This window comes from Podarcis gaigeae (genome assembly GCF_964106915.1).
Source record: "Podarcis gaigeae genome assembly, chromosome: 12".
Classification (NCBI taxonomy): Eukaryota; Metazoa; Chordata; class Lepidosauria; order Squamata; family Lacertidae; genus Podarcis; species Podarcis gaigeae.
In genome coordinates, this window is record NC_139688.1 from 9,547,368 (window position 1) to 9,566,797 (window position 19,430).

A 19,430-nucleotide genomic window follows, 5' to 3' on the forward strand; every position below is an offset into this window, starting at 1 on the left:
CCCATATAGTGTCCTTACGTAGGTTCCCTATTGGTAGGAGAGAATAACAGAGGCCAACCAGAGAATACTGAGAAGTAAAGCAGCTAGCAAGCTTGATCTTTATTGAACTGTTGCAACAGGGTGCTCCCCACACCCGCAGGAGAGAGGAGGAACCCAGAAAAATTGGCGCGCAAGGCCTTATAAAGACTTTTGAAATTGCCACCCTGTAGATCAAGACCACCCCCAGAAACATCATACATACATCACAGAAGGGGTGTAACCTAAGACCACCCCTCGGATACATCATACCTACATCACAGAAAAGGTGGTCTTAAAACAGAAATTTGAATGTTGTTTTTCTCCTGTCCTTGTTTATCTCCTGTCTTGTAGGTTACTTGATTGGATTGCCTGGGGAGCCTGGCCAGTCTTTTGTAATGATAAATACTTAGTTCCTGGGCCAGGTCACAGGCTCACACCCTATTCAAACACAGACATACCCTTAAGACAGGATTTGTGAAGGAAAAGACAATGGGGAGGCTTTTCCATTTTCTTTTGACCTTGCAGAGAAAACATTTGGTCAGTTGGGGAATCAAAATGGTTCCAGGTCGGTCTTCCTGTGCTGATCTATGTATGTGCTTGGTTGGTACACTTATGAACATTTAACATATATCTAAGACCTCAAAATTCCTATCACACGTATGCTTACATACAAGAGAATATCCACACAACACACCAGCCTCCCTCAAGAGAAGTTCTGGACCACATTTGTAGTCTCTCTGCCCAACTTTAATTCTTGGTTCTTGGTGTGTGTCCCCCCCCCCCCCATCATTTTCCAATATTTCCTTAGTTGGCATTTCCAACATTAGAATAAATAACAGTGGCGACATGGGACAACCTTGTCTTGTCCCTTTTTCAATACAGCATTTTCCCATGATATTGCCATTTATTGTTGGCAGCCGGGTTAATGGGTTGCAGAGTAGTGTTGCAGAAATGTGAGGTGTGTCATGCTGTCAAAAGATCACAGTGGATACCCATCCTTGTTGCCAAATCCTATCTAAACATTTATTTTGGGTTTAAACATTAATTCTAGAGGCTAGGTGAAAAAGGTCTTTGGGGGAGATTGCAGTCGCAGAAGGGAAGGGTAGAAAGAAGCTAGCAATGTCTGACACTGGGGAAATCATCAAAACTCTTGGAGACTTTGGGCGTTTCCAATGGCGGTTGTTGGTGCTCGTGACTCTAGCCTCGCCAAGCCTCGCCTTCCATATGTTTTCCCAGTTATTCATGGTCCTGGAAGAGCCCCATCATTGCAACACAAGCTGGTTCAACGCCATCGGCTTGAACCTGACTGAAGAGGAACGGCTGAACTTGACCCTTCCCAAAAAGCCTGATGGAACATTTGAAGAATGTCTCATGTACACTCCAGTGGACTGGGATCTCCATGCCATCATGCAATATGGACTTAATTCTACCGAAAAGTGTCGGCGTGGGTGGGTTTATCCTTCAAACCAAGAGCCTTCCTTGCTCACACAGGTTTGGAAATTGTATTTTACCCTTTGAATCATTTGCTTGCTTTCCCCCCTAAGTTATTTATTAATTTATATACTGATTATGTGCCAAAATGGCTTCTAAGCAGTCTATATACCCCTGTGGCCTTCCCTTCGTGGATCCCAAGGCAATCTACATTTCTGTCCCGCTGCGATGGGGTCTCCCATCCAGGCACTTAGGAGGCCTGGATCTGCTTAGCTTCAACAAGGTGGTGGCCTCGTGGGTCTTCAGACCGTAGGGCAGGACCACAGTCCAGCACTTTTATTCTGCGCAGACAGCGCATTGCAATGTCTCTTCGCAAAAAATGCAAGGAAGCAGACATTACGAAGTGTACATTCCTGAAGGTGATTTTTTGAACCGTTAGAAGTGACGGCAACAGCGACTGATTTTGGCTGTTTCTTTATATAAGATTGTCCCAGCATATGCCATGCTTCAGAGAAGACTATTTAAACATAAAGCAGTATATTAATGGCAGCGGCGATTTATTGCTAGAGGGTTAACAGCCACACGTCCTGGTCGATAGTTTCCTTCGGTGTGTAAAACATCGCTCTTGTCCTACTCCTCTAGCTCCTTTTGGGAAGAGTCCCTAATTGTTGTGTCCAGACCCCGCATTCACCCCCTCGTAAAGAATAAGACACCAGGACACAGATACTATGTTAATGTTATTGGTCATATTTTGGCAACTTTATTGATTACAGACTGTGAGCGGTATTGGCTTAGGCATTGAATGGACCCGACTATATCTGACTCCTGGCCGATGTGCAGGGAGTCCAGTAAGGGTAAGCCCTCAGAAAGGGGAGCCCTGTCGATTTAGACCAACTCGAGCTCTCCCTGGTGTTCCCGTTGGGGTCGTGTCATGGCCCTAGCCCCGTCCCAGGCTTCGGACAAGATCCACACCCCCGGATTCCTTTAACGGAATACCCTTAAGCTTGGAGGGGCAGGTGATGGCCACACCTCCGCTCCCCCATCACGAGGTCAAATGATGCCTAACCGCAAAACCTTACAAAGTTCTGACGATTGCTACGAGGTAGGCGAAAACCAAATGGCCCCTTGCCAGTTTTGCCAAGTGGAAAAATTCCTACCAGGCCCCTCAATGGCGAACAACCGAGGTCCATAGCAAGGCCAATGCAGAAAACCTGTCAAAAAAAGGGAGGGAGGAAGGGAGTTTGAAGAAGTGAGCCAAGAGGAAGCCCTCTAGCTCACGCCCCAGCTGAAATGGTCCCGGCAACGCCCCCCCCCCCCAGCCACCGGATTGGTCGGCTGGACAATGACGTGGCCGGGATCCCCCGGGCAATGCGGGACTTGGTCCCCCGCCCCCGGAGGAAAGAGGGTGGCCACGTGGTCCACCGCAACACCTCCCCACAGTGAAATGGAGCAGACTTCACAGCTTTTGAGACTTCCTTGCATGTCCACCTCTGGCCTTTTGATGCTAGCACTTCCAAATTCCTGTTCCTAGGAATATAGGAAGAGCATTTTAGAATCAGGCTAAATAAAGTCTGTTCTTTTTTTAAAAAAATAATATTTATTAAAGTTTCAAAAATTACAGAAAGAAAAAGTAGAAATACCACCTTAAACAAAAACAAAACAACACATCGCAATATAAAAAAAGAAAAAAACAGAGAAGTAAAACCCATTAAACTAAAACAAAAACACAAAGAAAAATGCATCAAATCTCCTCATTACTAATCTTTCATTAGCTTATTTCCTTGACCTCCTCACACCTCCCTTTTTTGTATTCTAGGTCAATTATCCATTTCAGCAAATCCTTTCCCTCTTGTCCTGTAAATTGGAAGGTAAACGGCTCTTGTCCTGTAAATTTCCCTTGTCCTGTAAATTGTCTTAATATAATGTAACTTTACTTTTCCTCCTTTCACCAATTAACAGTCAGTTATTCCCAAATCCTTTATATCATTCCTGCTAAAATCATATAATATTATTCTAACATTCTTCTAACAGATATTAATTTTACAATGTTTCTGTAAATAGTCTTTAAATTTCCTCCAATCTTCCTCCACCGACTCTTCTCCCTGGTCTTGGATTCTGCCAATCATTTCTGCCAGTTCCATATAGTCCATCACCTTCATCTGCCATTCTTCCTGGGTGGGTAAATCTTGTGTCTTCCAGTAATTTGCAATAAGTATTCTTGCTGCTGTTGTAACATACATAAAGAAAGTTCTGTCCTTCTTTGGCACCAATTGGCCGACCATGCCCAGGAGAAAGGCCTCTGGTTTCTTCAGAAAGGTATATTTAAATACCTTTTTCATTTCATTATACATCATCTCCCAGAAGGTCTTAATCCTTGGGCACGTCCACCAAAGGTGAAAATAAAGTCTGTTCTTACAGTGGCTAACCACTGGAGGCAACCTTTTGCCATCATGATTAGTAGTCATTGGTGGTCCTATTCTCCATTAGTTTGTCTAATCCCCTTTCCCACAGTTTAGCCATGCATGCCTTGTGTATGGCCCCAGGTGCCTCATTTTGAACACAGCGAAGTTTCAGAAGGTGGTGCCTGCTGCACGCCACACCCTCGCAATTCAGAGCCATTTCACTTCCACAACTGTAGCCATAGGCGCCGACTCCTGTTAAGCAACATCTTATGAATCGCCCTGAGATCTTCGGACAACAGGCAATATATAAATTTAATTAACAACAACAACTCCCAACCCTACTGCCTGCCCCACGGATGATGCTGAATCGCAATTTGGCAACCCTAGGTGTTTTTGCAAGCCAGGGAAGGTGTATTGCTTTGCATTCATTTGTTTGTCTTCCTGTCTATTTCCAGCTCCCTCCCACCAAATTATGAACTTTAAACTTAAACAGCAGCATCATTTTTCAGGCAAGTAAAAACGGTAAATGCAATGGCCATCATAAAAAAATATTTGTGTGTGCATATGTGTGTGCGCTTGCACACACACACAATTAAAATTAAAAGCAAATTGAATTTAAAAATCACCCAAAGTTACACCACAAAAGGAACTTAATTCACACTCAATTCACTTGGAAATTATAGGTGCAATTCAGAGATGTTTGATTTAATTCAGTGAATTAGTTAACCTGAATTAGTTCATTGCAAGATCTGAATGGACCTTGGTTGAACAGCCCTGGTCTCTACTGACTGCTCCTCTGGTTTTCCGGGTTTACTATCTGGAGATGTTAGGGATTATTTCTGCATACAAAGCAGCTGTTCTACCAATGAGTTCTGATCCTTCCAATTAAAAGTAGCAGGTCTGTATTCCAGGACAGCTGATGCCTGTTAGTGCAGGCAACAGAGGGTTAGGAGGACCTAGTATGCTAACGCCTTGGTTGAAAACAGTTTCCTATGCACAACCCTTGGCTACTGAAAATATGTGCCCATTGTCAAGGTGCAAGTTTAATTCTTTCTTTCTCCTGATTCCCTTCAAGTAAAGTGGCTTTCCTTTTCTTTCCTTAAGTTTGACCTGGTATGTGACTGGGAAGATTTAAACGACATCTCACAATCTATTTACATGCTGGGCCTTCTCGTTGGAGCGCTGGTGTCTGGCCTGTTAAGTGACCGGTAAGAGAGAAAATATAAGGGGCAGTAGGCTGGGAAAGTGTTGCCGTTTAGAAATGTGGTCAGCCAGCAGGAGATTCCTGCCCGTCCCTAAAAACCAGCTTCAGAAGGATTTTACCCAGGACAGTAGCAGGGGAGGAATGGGTTAAATTCCCCGCTGCTTACCTCCCTGCTTGTAATTATTAGATTCCCCAAGCTAATGCAATTTCCAATTTTTAGAAACCTGCACCTTAAATGCAAAATAAATAAATAAATGCATTTAACTTGGCATGTAGCTTGGTCCTTAGAGCGGCGTGGTGTCTTAAAAATGGGTAAAAGTGATTGTGGCACTGCTGCCTGTGTCACCAGACTCATAAAGTCTACCGCAAGCACAAAACCAGAGACAGCGGAGAGGTGTGGCCATGAAACTCAGGAGGTTCATTGGGTTTATGACATTTATCTGCAAAGTTTAAAGCACGTGAGATAAACTATTCTCAGCAGTAGAATTTGTGATAACACGGCCATCATTGCAAGGCTAGGAAGGTTTAACACACGTAGTGGGAGACACGTCCCTAGTCTCAGTTAAGACCTCAATGGACAGAGTCAAATTTTATCACGAATGGTTACATCTGTAGTTTCGTGATGGGGTTTGGGGCGTGTCTTCAACAGCAACAATGCAACAAAACAACAACACCACAAACTGGCATATAAGTATAAAACCAAATTTACTAGAATATTAACTAGAATAGAGATTGACTTGTAACCATTCAAGCATCAATCATACTAAGGTGCCATGTGCAAAACAAAGCCTGGAGATACTGTGAACATGGAGTGGATAAATGTACAACTGTATCTTAACAAGTTACATGTGCAATAAATGTTGTACAGACTGGATAAATGAACCGTTCAATGATTTGCCTTCTGTGATTGATCCATGCATACGGCTTTGTGTTTCCAACTCAAGACCTATTGAATAATAATAATAATAATAATAATAATAATAATAATAATAATAATAAATTATTTATACCCCGCCCATCTGGCTGGGCTTCCCCAGCCACTCTGGGCGGCTTCCAAAATAATATTAAAATACTATGATACATCAAACATTAAAAGCTTCCTTAAACAGGGCTGCCTTGTGATGTCTTCTAAAAGTCTGGTAGTTGTTGTTCTCTTTAACATCTGGTGGGAGGGCGTTCCACAGGGAGGGCACCACTACCGAGAAGGACCTCTGTCTGGTTCCCTGGAACTTGGCTTCTCGCAGCGAGGGAACTGCCAGAAGGCCTTTGGTGCTGGACCTCAGTGTCCAGGTAGAACAATGGGGGTGGAGACGCTCCTTCAGGTATACAGGACCGAGGCAGTTTAGGGCTTTAAAGGTCAGCACCAACACTTTGAATTGTGCTCAGAAACCTACTGGGAGCCAGTGTAGGTCTTTCAAGACCGGTGTTATATGGTCTCGGCGGCCGCTCCCAGTCACCAGTCTAGCTGCCGCATTCTGGATTAATTGCAGATTCCGGATCACCTTCAAAGGTAGCCCCACGTAGAGCACATTGCAGTAGTCCAAGTGGGAGATAACTAGAGCATGCGCCACTCTGGTGAGACAGTCTGCAGGCAGGTAGGTCTTAGCCTGCGTACCAGATGGAGCTGACAAACAGCTGCCCTGGACACAGAATTGACCTGCGCCTCCATGGACAGCTGTGAGTCCAAAATGACTCCCAGGCTGTGCACCTGGTACTTCAGGGGCACAGTTGCCCCATTCAGGACCAGGGAGTCTCCCACACCCGCCCGCCCCGTCCCCCCAAAACAGTACTTCTGTCTTGTCAGGATTCAACCTCAAACTGTTAGCCGCCATCCATCCTCCAATCGCCTCCAGGCACTTGCATAGGACCTTCACCGCCTTCGCTGGTTCTGATTTAAAAGAGAGGGAGAGCTACTAAAGATTACAGCTGGAGACCAATGTCCTTGTGCCCAGGGATTTTTGTGAGTGCCTCCTGTTTTCTGCTACTGTCTTAGGAGAGGGAAAGTTCCCCCAAAGCAACATGATGGCAAAATGCATTTTCTCCTCTCCCAGGTTTGGTCGGCGGCCAAGTCTTCTGTTGTCCATGCTCATCGAAGGCGTGTTTGGGGTTGCTACGGCCTTTGCTCCCAATTTCTACCTCTACATTGCGTTCCGATTTCTTGTGGGTGCTTCTGTTTCCGGAGTCGTGATAAGCAGTTTAGCTTTAGGTAAGATGTACACAAACGGCTTTACAAAATAGAAAGGGAAGCCTAGTCTCTGAGTTCTTCTTTGGGCAAATGAGGCCTTCAGTACCATTCTACCTGGCCCTCGGAAATCTCCCCATTCCACGGCACTTGCTGGCTGTTCTTTGTGCGGTGTGTGTTTGTTTTTATCATGTTTATTATAAATATTCATTACTCGCCCCCTTGCGAGACATCCTCAGGGGAAGAAAAGGCTAAGGAGTAAACTGGAGTGCAGTCCCTAAGACAGTTGGGTGGCAACTTCTGCAGCCAAGCTGGTGCCAAATGTATGGCTCGCTTTCCTTTGGATCACATCAGCGAGGCCTTTTTTTTCACTCTCTGACTGCATCTTTTAAAAGATCAAGAGTGGTGTTTATGCTCCGAATAGCTTCACATTTCCGAGAGCACAGCATTCCGAGTCTTAAGTATGGCTTTTGAGGACAGATATACCAGACTCTCATACGAGCAGAAGCGATAGCTCAATGGTCAAGCCTTGTGCTTTGCATGTAGGAGATCCCAGGTTCAGTTCCTGACATCTTCAGACAAAAGGACCAAATAGCAGGTGAAGGGGAAGATCCTTCTCTACCTGAGGCCCCTGGGATCTGCTGCCTTTCAGAAGTCCAAAGCCCTCCAGATGGACCAATAATCTGATCTTGCATCAAGCAGCTTCATTTGTTCCATTTGTGATGTGCACTTGTTAGAATAAAAGACCTGGGTCCTGGGCCCTTCCAGGGTTGTTGGACTACAGCTCCCATCATTGGCCATTCTTGCTGGGATTCATGGGAGTTGGAGTCCATCAATGTCTGGAGGGCACCATGTTGTTCACCCTTGACCTAGGGTCTTTGTAAGCCCTGGTGAACTTCCAATAGTTGAGGGCTTCTTCGCACAGAGCTATGCGAAATAAACCCCCAACTGACAGCTGGCCAGCCCCAGCCACTTGTCAACCTTGTCCCATTGGGGAGATAAGAACCCGTCCAAGTTCAGTTGACCCAGGGCAGTGATGGCCAAACTTGGCCCTCCAGCTGTTTTGGGACTACAATTCCCATCATCCCTGACCACTGGTCCTGTTAGCTAGGGATGATGGGAGTTGTAGTCCCAAAACAGCTGGAGAGCCAAGTTTGGCCATCACTGACATAGGGCAAGGTTTATTACCCACTATATGCTGCCCTGGGGACACAGGTGGCGCTGTGGGTTAAACCACAGAGCCTAGGACTTGCTGATCAGAAGGTTGGCGGTTTGAATCCCCGCGACGGGGTGAGCTCCCGTTGCTCAGTCCCTGCTCCTGCCAACCTGGCAGTTCGAAAGCACATCAAAGTGCAAGTAGATAAATAGGTGGGAAGGTAAACGGCATTTCCATGCGCTGCTCTGGTTCGCCAGAAGTGGCTTAGTCTTGCTGGCCACATGACCCGGAAGCTGTACGCCGGCTCCCTCGGCCAGTAAAGCGAGATGAACGCCGCAACCCCAGAGTCGGTCATGACTGGACTTAATGGTCAGGGGTCCCTTTACCTTTACCTATATGCTGCCCTAGGAATAGGTTTTTTAATGGCTTTCCAGCTGAATGTATGTGTGTGTGAACAATCACAGCTGAACATCCAAGACAAGTGCCTTACATAATAGCTGCAAATTCTCTTTGCACTACCAGAAGGAAAAATCAAGAGAGGGTTTTGTGGGACTGAATGCAAGCTGAAGCCAAAAGTTTAAATTGTGAGACTGCACTGTCAAAAGCTGTTTTTAAAAAAAGAATTAAAGCTTTATTCATATGATTGGTTTTTTGTTATGCTTTGAAATCAATTTCTCCTAACCACCTGTAGCTACAGAATGGGTTGGAATTGTCTACCGTCCACATACGGTCATTATCAGCCATGCAGCTTTTTCCACGGGGCAGATGATTCTGGCTGGCCTGGCTTATGCCTTTCGCGACTGGAGGACGCTGCAGCTTGCTGGATCTGCTCCAGTTTTTGCCCTCTTCTTCTACCTGTGGTGAGTACTGGATCAGAATGTGACAAGTCCCAGAGCCAGGCCCCCAACCACTCACCTATTTTTTATTTGAAGCGGTGTTTTGTTTTGTTTTTACCCTGCCTTCCGCAAGAGCCTCAAGGTGGCTTAGAATGAAAACAGGTGCATGTCAGAGGGTTGGACTAGATAACTCATGGTGTCTCTTCCAACTCTAACGTTCTATGAGTTGGACTTTCAGCAGCATATCTATCTATATCTATCTATCATCTATCTATCTATCTATCTATCTATCTATCTATCTACCTATCTATCTATCTATCTATCTATCTATCTATCTATCTATCTATCATCTATCTATCTATCTATCTATATCTATCTATCTATATCTATATCTATCTATCTATCTATCTATCTATCTATCTATCTATCTATCATCTATACACATACATATACATTTTTATTGATTTTTTAACATAGTTCCAACAGTCATACAACATATCTTCTCATCTTATACAATATTTTAGACTTCCATCAACACCTCTGATGATTTTCCATTCTTTATCACTTATTCTGCATTTTTTAATTTCTATATTGCATTTAATTGTCCTTACCTAATAATTCTCATAGTCTTTCTTGTAATATTTCAAATAATCCACTTTACAAAACCTCTTGCAAACCTACTAGGGTAATCTGTTCATCACAATTGTACTTTTCAAATAGTTCATATATTTACTCCAGTCCTCTAAGAATCTCTGATCCCCACAGGTTTCGAATCCTTCCTCTTAATTTATCTAATTCTGCATAGTCCGGACTTGCAGCAGATTATCAAGGGTTCCAGCCTGCTATGCTGTCTGCCAGGTCACCGTACCATTCTGGTTTTTTGTTGTTGTTTTTTAGTAGGGATGTAAAGGACTGCCCTGAATATGCTTGCCTGTTGGAATATTTCTCAGGATCCTTCCTGAATCTGCTCGGTGGCTGGTGACCAAAGGAAAAACAGAAGAAGCCAAGAAGCTTCTCCAGAAGGCATCTTCTATCAACAAACGAGCCATTCCACTTAAGCTGTTAGATGAGGTAAGAGAAGCTGGGCGTTGTAGCCAGCTATTCTTTCCAAAAATATCATTTATTTCACCTAGTCCATATTGTTTTGTGCACCCCAATCTCAGAACGGTGGGAGATTTCAGGGGTGCCAGACATATCTTGGGCTAATTACTTGCACCCCTCCCCCCCACAAAAATAGCTACTAGAACTTCAATTTTCAAAAGCAGATGTCTTGTAGAAAAAATGAAAAGCACAAAATTTAAAACTGATAAGTGTATTATAAATTGCTGAAGTCGCCTACTTGTAGCATCAAAAAATTGGATCCTTAGGCATGGCCTGGGGACTGGAGCTCTACGGCTCTTGGATGAAGTCAGAGAGGCAAAAGTAGCTCAGTAGTATTTGCCTAGACTGTCTTTTCATCTAATCCAGTGGTTGGGAACTTGTGGCACTCTAGATATTGGTTGGGCAACATCTCCCATGTCCCTGACTGCTAGCCTTGCAGGCTGGGGCTAGCAGAGGACTGTAGAATCACCATTCCTATCTTACTGTGTACTTAAGAAATGCAGTCATACCTTGGTTTTCAAACAGCTTAGTTCATGAACAACTTGGAACTCGAACGCCACAAACCCGGAAGTAAGTGTTCAGGTTAGCAAACTTTGCCTTGGAAGCTGAACGACTGGCGCAGCTTCCGCAACTTCCGATTGGCTGCAGGACACTCCTGCACCCAATCAGAAGCCGCGCCTTGGTTTCCAAACGTTTCAGAAGTCGAACGGACTGCCGCAACACATTCTGTTTGAAAACCAAGGTACGATTGTGGATAACACTTTCCCCATGCTTTTCCAGCATCTGGCTCCAGAGGAAAACAAGCAAAAGAATCTAGCCAAGCCATCCCGACTCCTTAGCATCCTCCATTTAGCAACTCCTCACGTCTCCATTGCACAAATCATGTTTACCCCTAACTCCCACGAAACCTTGTCCAGCTGAGAAGGTGAGCAGACAGGAACCATGGATGAGCTGGGCAGGAACTGCGCGTCGTTTCACTCGCCGCAAAGCCCAACAGAATACCTGCCAAATGCCCCGGGAAAAATGGGACATACAGGATTTTTTGTGAGAGATTGCGGTGGCCATTTTCGGTGTCACGTGCTCTCACACTGTGTCCCCCCCCCCCAAAGCGCTTTGGGGGGGGGCAAGGGCAAGGAACAGGTCACATGACTTGCCCGGGAGCGTGTCCCGGAAGACAGGAGTCCTGGTTTTGTGTCTCCAGAAGTTGGGCAGTGTGCTACAGGGACACAGATATGGCCAACACTGTTTGGGTGGTCCATAACTATAGTTTGGTTTTGATGCAGAAACAAACAAACGAAAAAAGGTGAACCGAGATGGGCTTTCCAGAAAGCAAGAGATTACAAATGAAGTTAACTTGGTTTCCCCACTCTGTCCTTTCTCTCTTTGTTTTCACTTTTCATGTTTCAAGCTGAAACCTGAAAAGACCGTGTCTGCAGGTATTTGGGAACTGTTTAGAAACCCCCACATGGGGAAGGTGACTTTCATCCTATCAGCAGTCTGGTAAGCCTGTTATCTGTGGTTTCTTTATTTGCAGTAGTACAAAGGAGCAAAGTTCCTGGCCTCTGCTCTGTATGCAGAAGGTTCCCTTTTCAAACTCCGCTATCTCCAGGTGTGGCTGGCAAGGACGTTACCTGAAACCCCAGAGAGTCACAGCCATTGTGTGGACAATACTGAGTCAGATGGACCAGATATCCAACTTGGCGTATTTCCTAGATCTCAGAGAATGGGATTGGGAAGACTATCTACCCGAGATGGGCAAAAGGGCCAATGATTTGATTACGCAGAAAGCATCTTCATGCATTTTGTCTCCTTTTATATTATCCTATTCAGACATCAGGGACGCAGGTGGCGCTGTGGGTAAAACCTCAGTGCCTAGGATTTGCTGATCGTAAGGTCGGCGGTTCGAATCCCCGCAACGGGGTGAGCTCCCGTCGTTCGGTCCCAGCTCCTGCCCACCTAGCAGTTCGAAAGCACCCCTAAGTGCAAGTAGATAAATAGGGACCACTCCAGCGGGAAGGTAAACGGCGTTTCCGTGTGCGGCGCAGGTGCTGGCTCGCCAGATGCAGCTTCGTCACGCTGGCCACGTGACCCGGAAGTGTCTTCGGACAGCGCCAGCTCCCGGCCTCTTGAGCGAGATGAGTACGCAACCCTAGAGTCGGTCACGACTGGCCCTGACAGGCAGGGGGTACCTTTACCTTTACTATTCAGACATCAGCCCACACCGAAAGCTCAGCGTTTGGAATTTGCCCAAATTACATGCCCTTTTCCAAGTTGCATTTCCAAAACGATCTGCACTCCCATCCATGTGGGTTAGAAACCTTTTAAAGAAGTTAAAACGGGGTACTGTGAGGAATTGGGAAGTGCTATGTGTCCTTCCAGTTTAAAACTCGCCTTACTTTTAACCATGGATATGGTCTGTTCGTCTGTAGGTTTGTCAGCAGTTTGGCGTACTACGGGTTGAGCTTGAACGTGGGCGGTTTCGGTTTCGATATCTACCTGACGCAGGCTATCTTTGGGGCTGTTGAAATCCCAGGTCGTCTCTCCTGCATCTTCCTGGTGCAGTGGCTAGGGAGAAAGAAATGCCAGTCCTCCGCCTTGCTCCTGGGGGGAGCTTGTTGCCTTCTCATCGCAGTCATCCCAAAAGGTGCATATCAACCCCTGAAGGGCTAGCATCCCCCAGGCTAACACTTGACAAATGGGCTCTGTTTTAAACCAATCTTCAAAAAAGTTTCGGATAAGTGAAGCCAGGCGATGCTCTGATTGGAATCTCAGCTTGCTCCAGCAAGCAGCCGACCCAGGCTGAGCATTCAATAGTGCTCCAGTTTCCTCTAAGCCCCAGTCCTATCTTTGGTGAGTGACATCTCTACTCTTATAGGGGCTTATCATCCTTCTAATAATAATAATAATAATAATAATAATAATAATAATAATAATAATAATTTAATTCAATTCATGCGTATACCGTAGTTTTTGCTCTATAAGACGCACCAGACCACAAGACGCACCTAGTTTTTGGAGGAGGAAAACAAGAAAAAAAATATTCTGAATCTCAGAAGCCAGAACAGCAAGAGGGATCGCTGCGCAGTGAAAGCAACAATCCCTCTTGCTATTCTGGCTTCTGGGATAGCTGCGCAGCCTGCATTCGCTCCATAAGACGCACACACATTCCCCCTTACTTTTTAGGAGGGAAAAGTGAGTTTTATAGAGCAAAAAATGCGGTACCTCTTAATGCCAAAATGAGCTGCTTACAAACTATAAAAACACAAAAAGTTAAAATATAAAGATCCCAGATTAAGATATGCAAAAAACCAATCCCATTTGAAACCACAGAGCAATTTAAGAAGGAGATTGAATTGGGAGATCAAGGCAATGCCTGTGGCAACAGAGGCATCTTTTGAGGCTGGTGGCATGCCCAGACAGATGGCGCCTCTTGTACCCATGGCCTCTTCCCCTGAGCATGGGTTGTTGAAGCCCTGGGTCGCATGACAACACACACACACACACACACACACACACACACACACACACTGCTTTTGTTTTTGGGTTTTCTTTGACATGAAATCTTTCTCCCCTCAGATCTGCCTATACTAGTAACGCTGTTTGCCACCACGGGGAAGTTTATCATGTCTGGCTCCTTATCTATATCATATGTGTATTCTGCAGAGCTGTTCCCAACTATTGTCCGGTGAGGCTTGCTATGCACTTTAAAAAACATTGTGTCTCAAAAACGGGGTGTATTTATGCAGAGGGCCTGAAATACAGCTTTTTTAAAAAAATGAAGAGTTATATCAGATGTAAAGGTTGCATTTCCAGTTTTTAAATTGGATAATTCATGACCTTTTGCAGTGTTACGTAATGGAAGTTGCCCATATGAGCAGCCATAGCCATAGCACCACCCTGTCTGCTCCTTTAAGTTAGCCAGCTGCTCTGTGTAATTCAAGCACTTGTAGACTGCAATGGGCTTTGACGACAAAATGGTGGGAAGAGAGGGGGGAACTGCTAGGTCTGGAGAACCAGGCTCAAAATTTGAGAAACATCACACGCTGTCAGGGCTTTTTTTCAGCCACAGCTCACCAAAGCTCAGCTCCAGCACCTCTCAGGTAGACATCATTGCCATTCTAAAAGAACAAGGAAGATGTTCATGATGCGCTCCGGCACGTCTTTTTCTAGAAAAATGACACTGCATGTTGTGTTTATAAACCAACCATCCAATCAACAAACAATTGTAAGTTTAAACTTGTAGACTGGGTGAATGGAGAAGACTGACAGAAACAAGTGAAATCTCCACCCTCCACTCACTTTCCTACAGAGGTGCCAACTTCTAAAGACGATTGCGAGTGCCCAACATCACAAGGAGCCAGGGGTAGAGCTGAACGCCCTCTGAACATTTAGGGGGCCTAAGAGCTTTAAGCCAATGCTTATTCCTGCTTCCAAGGGGAGCTGGCTGTTCATAGTGCTTATTGGCTGTGCTCTGCAGCAATCAAAAAGCCACTTGGCCTATATCCAGGTTTCAGGAATCTCTAGGGAGAGTGCCATTTGTGTGGGGTGCCCCCTCTGGCTCACATGGAAGCAGTGCCAGCTCCTGAGCCTGGGAACTACCATTTTTAGTTCCTGCAGTGCCCCCAATGCGACTCCCCTCCAGAGGATATATTGAATTTTATTATTTCGGTCACAGACTAGTTCCAGCCCACATACAATATGAAGGAAGTCATAAAACACGATAGGCATACATTTGAATTTGCAATTAGGTATAACAGAGACAATAAGGATATAGCAACAGTTAAAAAATATATAAATTAAAACTTAGTCATTAACATATAACCTAAAATTATCATTTAACACCCTAATCATTATGATAGCACAGCTTGTTCCCTAAGTTTTATGGCAGTCACACAGAATTTGGCTACCCTTAATGTGATCTCAGGATCCTTGTCCTCTACCAGGAATTTTAGACATTGAAGTTTGGGTTCATTTTGGAGATTTTTGCATAGCAGGGGTGATAAATACCAAGCGTATATCCCTGTAGAAATGGCAGCGTAACAAGGCATGAGAGACAGTTTCTGCTTCCATCAAGTCACAAGGGCAGACTCGTTCCACGTATGGTTTACCCTCAAATCTGCCCTGCAATGTGGCAGCACATTGAATCTAGCGAGGGTAAATATCTCCAGAGGATTGTGGGAAAGACTCGCCACCCGTGTCTTCCTTCCTTCTCAGGCAGACTGGAGTGGGGTGGTGCCAGACGGCAGCCAGATTGGCAGGCATCATCTCGCCTCTGATTGGTCTCTTGGACAAGTACCACCCCTCTATCCCCGTGGTGATATTTGGCAGTGCCGCCGTGGCTGGTGGACTCCTTGCCTGCTTGCTTCCGGAGACGTGCGGCAAGGAACTCCCGGATTGCATGGATGACATTGCACACTATCAGAGGCAAGTCTTGGGGTGGTTCTGAAGACTTGTGCATTTACTTATTCCCTTGCCTTTTTTTTACATCCATGTGTTTGTGCTTGACCTGGTTGTGCTTCCTGGCTGTGTGGAGTCCGCAAGGCAGCTGACCGCTTCCATTAAAACAATGCAGAGCTAAAGCAACAGTGTTGCGTGATTTAAAAACACTGTTTTGCTCCAAGCAATTGTTTACAGTCATTCATACATATGGTTAATTGAATAGGTTATCAGAAGAGAAGGTTGACTTTTGAGGTTTTTACTCTCACTTGGGAATCTCAGGGCTATGGATCACTTGATTACTCTGCCTCTCGGGTTGCTTCACACGTGCATTGATGTTGCTCAAGGTCCACAATATTGAGGGTTTGCTTGCATGTGCAGATGAGCTGTCACAGACCTAAAGCCACAAACAGATCTTGTGTCTCAGCCGATCATGCAGACACTTTTCCAGGCTAGACGTTCCACTCTTTTTGCCTTCTATTAACTTACATGAATGTGTGAACTGTGCCTTGATGAATGGCAGGTGATCTTCAAGAACTGTGGCTGAATCGCACATGTTAAGCATCATCTGACATTGCAACCATTAGTGCTAATGTGGCGTCACCTGAATGGGCTGGGAAAGGCTGTGTCTGAAACCCCGGAAAACTGCTGCAAGTCAGAACAGACAATATTAACCTAAATGGACCCAAAACCATGGCGAGAGCCAGTGTGGTGTAGTGGTTAAGAGCGGTAGTCTTGCAATCTGGTGAACCGGGTTTGATTCCCCGCTCCTCCACATGCAGCTGCTGGGTGACCTTGGGCCAGTCACACTTCTCTGAAGTCTCTCAGCCCCACGCACCTCACAGTGTGTTTGTTGTGGGGGAGGAAGGGAAAGGAGAATGTTAGCCGCTTTGAGACTCCTTCGGGTAGTGATAAAGCGGGATATCAAATCCAAACTCTTCTTCTTCATGACTCTGTGTGAGGCAGCTTCTGTGAACCAATTCCTAGGTTTGCTTGATGCACCTGCCATTCAGAATCATTTGGAGCAGAAAACGTATGCATGAATTTAATCATCTCCTTTTAACCTTCTTTCCCCTCCATAGGCCCAGCAAAAGAATCAACGGTAGTTTGGGAAATGTGTGTTTAAAACCGAATGAAGACATTACTGAACGGATAACAATAACTCGCCTTTAACCCACCGTGTGGATTGCTCCAAGCTGCCAAGAAGAATGTGTGAATTTCCTCTCCTCCCACTCTGAGCCCAGCAGATAAAAATAATTGGTTTAAATATTTTGTTTTAAAAAATTGTTTTTAAATGAAAATAAAAATAAAAAATCGATTCTATTACGTGCCCCTTAAAATAACTTGGTTTGAAAGATCTGAATGTAATATGAGCAGATTAAAAGCATACACTCATGTTTAAAAGAACATTGATAATCTTAGGATAGATTTGGTTGTGCTTCTTACAGAATAGCTGCAGTGCAAATTTAGGGTGCAGTTCTATGCTCACACATACATGGGAGTAAATCCCTTTGGACTCAATGTAGGACTTCTAGAAAACATCAGAATCAGCATTGAATCAAGCCAGACCTGGAGATGCTGAGGATTGAACCTGACACCTTCTGCATACACAGAATCAGAGAATTCTGATTCTGAGTGGGAAGGGTTCCACGGGTCATCTAGTCCAACCCCTGCAATGCAGCAATCTCAGCTACAGCATTCATGACAGAGGGCTATCTAACCTCTCTTTAAAAACTATTGCACTCTCTCTTTTTCTTTTTTACAGCTGGTGGATTATTAGCTTTCAATTGTTTTATTGTTTCAAAATGCTGTACTTGTAGTGTTCTCTCCAACAGGAGAATTTGCTGGGATGGAATGTTTTAGGGTTGTAAATACTCTTGTGAAACGAATATGTGAAATAGTTGAGCGTTTCTCTTATCAGGAGACCTCTGAAGCTTTGCAACTCTGTGGGAAGTGATCTGCTGGTCTCAGCTTTATTCTTGTACTTGAAAGTTCCGGTGTACCTGAGGAAAACAGAGGTTTGCACGCACGCGTTTGTTTTGTACAGTTTCCATAGCTAAATGTCTGAAAAAACGTTAGCTATAATGGGGGGAGACAGGCAACTTTTTTTTTATAATATTTTTTATTAGTTTTATGAAATACAGAAAAAAGAATAAAGAGCATATTATAAAAGTAGAAAAGGAAAGTTACAAATTTTTCTTACTCTTTTTTCCAAATCTGTTGGACTTCCCCACATCCTCCCAACCCTGCATTCTCTGTGATGCATAACGTCTGCAATTTGTTAACTTGTTTCAATACTTATTGTATCTTCCTTTTTATCATGTTACCCAATTTCAAATATATTATGGCCCAAATGATGTACGTTTTCATTTTAACACAATAAAGTTGTTTCATTATTCTATCTCCTTGTACCTTAATTTCCATTTCTTTAATTTAACATTACTGAAGCTAGAATTTCCTAAAAGGTGCGTTTTTTAACATTCATACAACTTATAATGTTTTTCCAAATAGTCTTTAAATTTTCTCCAATCCTCCTCGAATGTTTCTTCTCCCAAGTCTCGGATTCTGCCAGTCATTTTGGCCAGTTCCATGTAATCCATCAACTGCGTGTGCCATTCCTCCAGTGTGGGTAAATCTTGTGTCTTCCAATGTTTTGCAATCAGGATCCTTGCTGCTGTAGTAGCATACATAAAAAAGGTTCTGTCCTTCTTAAGCGCTCTCTGGTCCACCATGCCCAGGAAGAAGGCCTCTGGTTTCTTAGGTAGGGTAAATCTAAGTACCTTTTTTTAGTTCATTATGAATCATTTCCCAAAAGGCCTTAACTTTCGGGCAGGTCCACCAGAGGTGAAAAAATGTCCCTTCCGCCTCTTTACATTTCCAGCATTTATTATCAGACAGGTGATGTATCTTAGCAAGCTTGACTGGGGTCATGTACCACCGGTATATCATTTTCATAATGTTTTCCTTCAAGGCACTACATGCCGTAAATTTCATTCCGGTGTTCCATAACCTTTCCCAGTCTTCAAACATAATGTTATGCCCCAAATCCTGCGCCCACTTTATCATGGCGGATTTGACTGTCTCATCCTGAGTATTCCATTTAAGCAGCAGGTTATACATTCTCGAAAGTAGTTTACTTTTTGGTTCTAACAATTCTATCTCTAGTTTCGATTTTTCCACCTGGAATCCAACCTTCTTGTCTACTTTAAAGACCTCTTGAATTTGTGCATAATGCAACCAATCTCGCACCTTGTTTTTTTAGTTTTTCCAAGCTCTGCAACCTCCAATTGTCTCCAATCTTTTCAATAATTTCCTCATATTTAGGCCAATTGGCTTCCATATTAGGTCTCTTACGTGCCTTGGCCTCCACCGGTGAGAGCCACCTCGGAGTCTTACTCTCCAATAAGTCTTTATATTTTGTCCAGACCATTAAAATTGCTCTCCTGACAATGTGGTTTTTAAACAGTTTGTGCGCTTTGACCTTGTCATACCACAAATATGCATGCCACCCAAAGGCGTTGTCAAACCCTTCCAGATCTAGGACATCAGTGTTTTCCAGTAAGATCCAATCTTTCAACCAGCAGAAGGCTGCGGATTCGTAATATAACTTCAAGTCTGGCAGGGCAAATCCCCCTCTTTCTTTCGCATCAGTTAATATCTTAAA

The 19,430-nt window shown here is 44.4% G+C and overlaps 1 protein-coding gene across 3 annotated transcripts; it reads left to right on the plus strand.

Moving 5' to 3' along the window:
- Window positions 1-172: 172 nt before the first annotated feature.
- LOC310827771 (solute carrier family 22 member 13-like) lies at window positions 173-17,089 on the plus strand. 3 transcript variants are annotated; one of them, XM_083704194.1, is made up of 10 exons: window positions 173-1,509; window positions 4,956-5,059; window positions 7,107-7,261; window positions 9,085-9,253; window positions 10,180-10,300; window positions 11,739-11,830; window positions 12,760-12,974; window positions 13,907-14,015; window positions 15,545-15,754; window positions 16,849-17,089. In XM_083704194.1, exons 1-10 carry the CDS (start codon window positions 1,138-1,140, stop codon window positions 16,937-16,939), a joined length of 1,638 nt encoding a protein of 545 aa, XP_083560320.1. In that variant the 5' UTR covers window positions 173-1,137; the 3' UTR covers window positions 16,940-17,089. The 3 variants fall into 3 exon arrangements, with proteins under 3 accessions (XP_083560320.1, XP_083560321.1, XP_083560322.1); XM_083704195.1 differs by lacking the exon at window positions 13,907-14,015 and having other exon boundaries at window positions 15,549-15,754; XM_083704196.1 differs by lacking the exon at window positions 16,849-17,089 and having other exon boundaries at window positions 15,549-15,748.
- The last annotated feature ends 2,341 nt before the right edge of the window (window positions 17,090-19,430 follow it).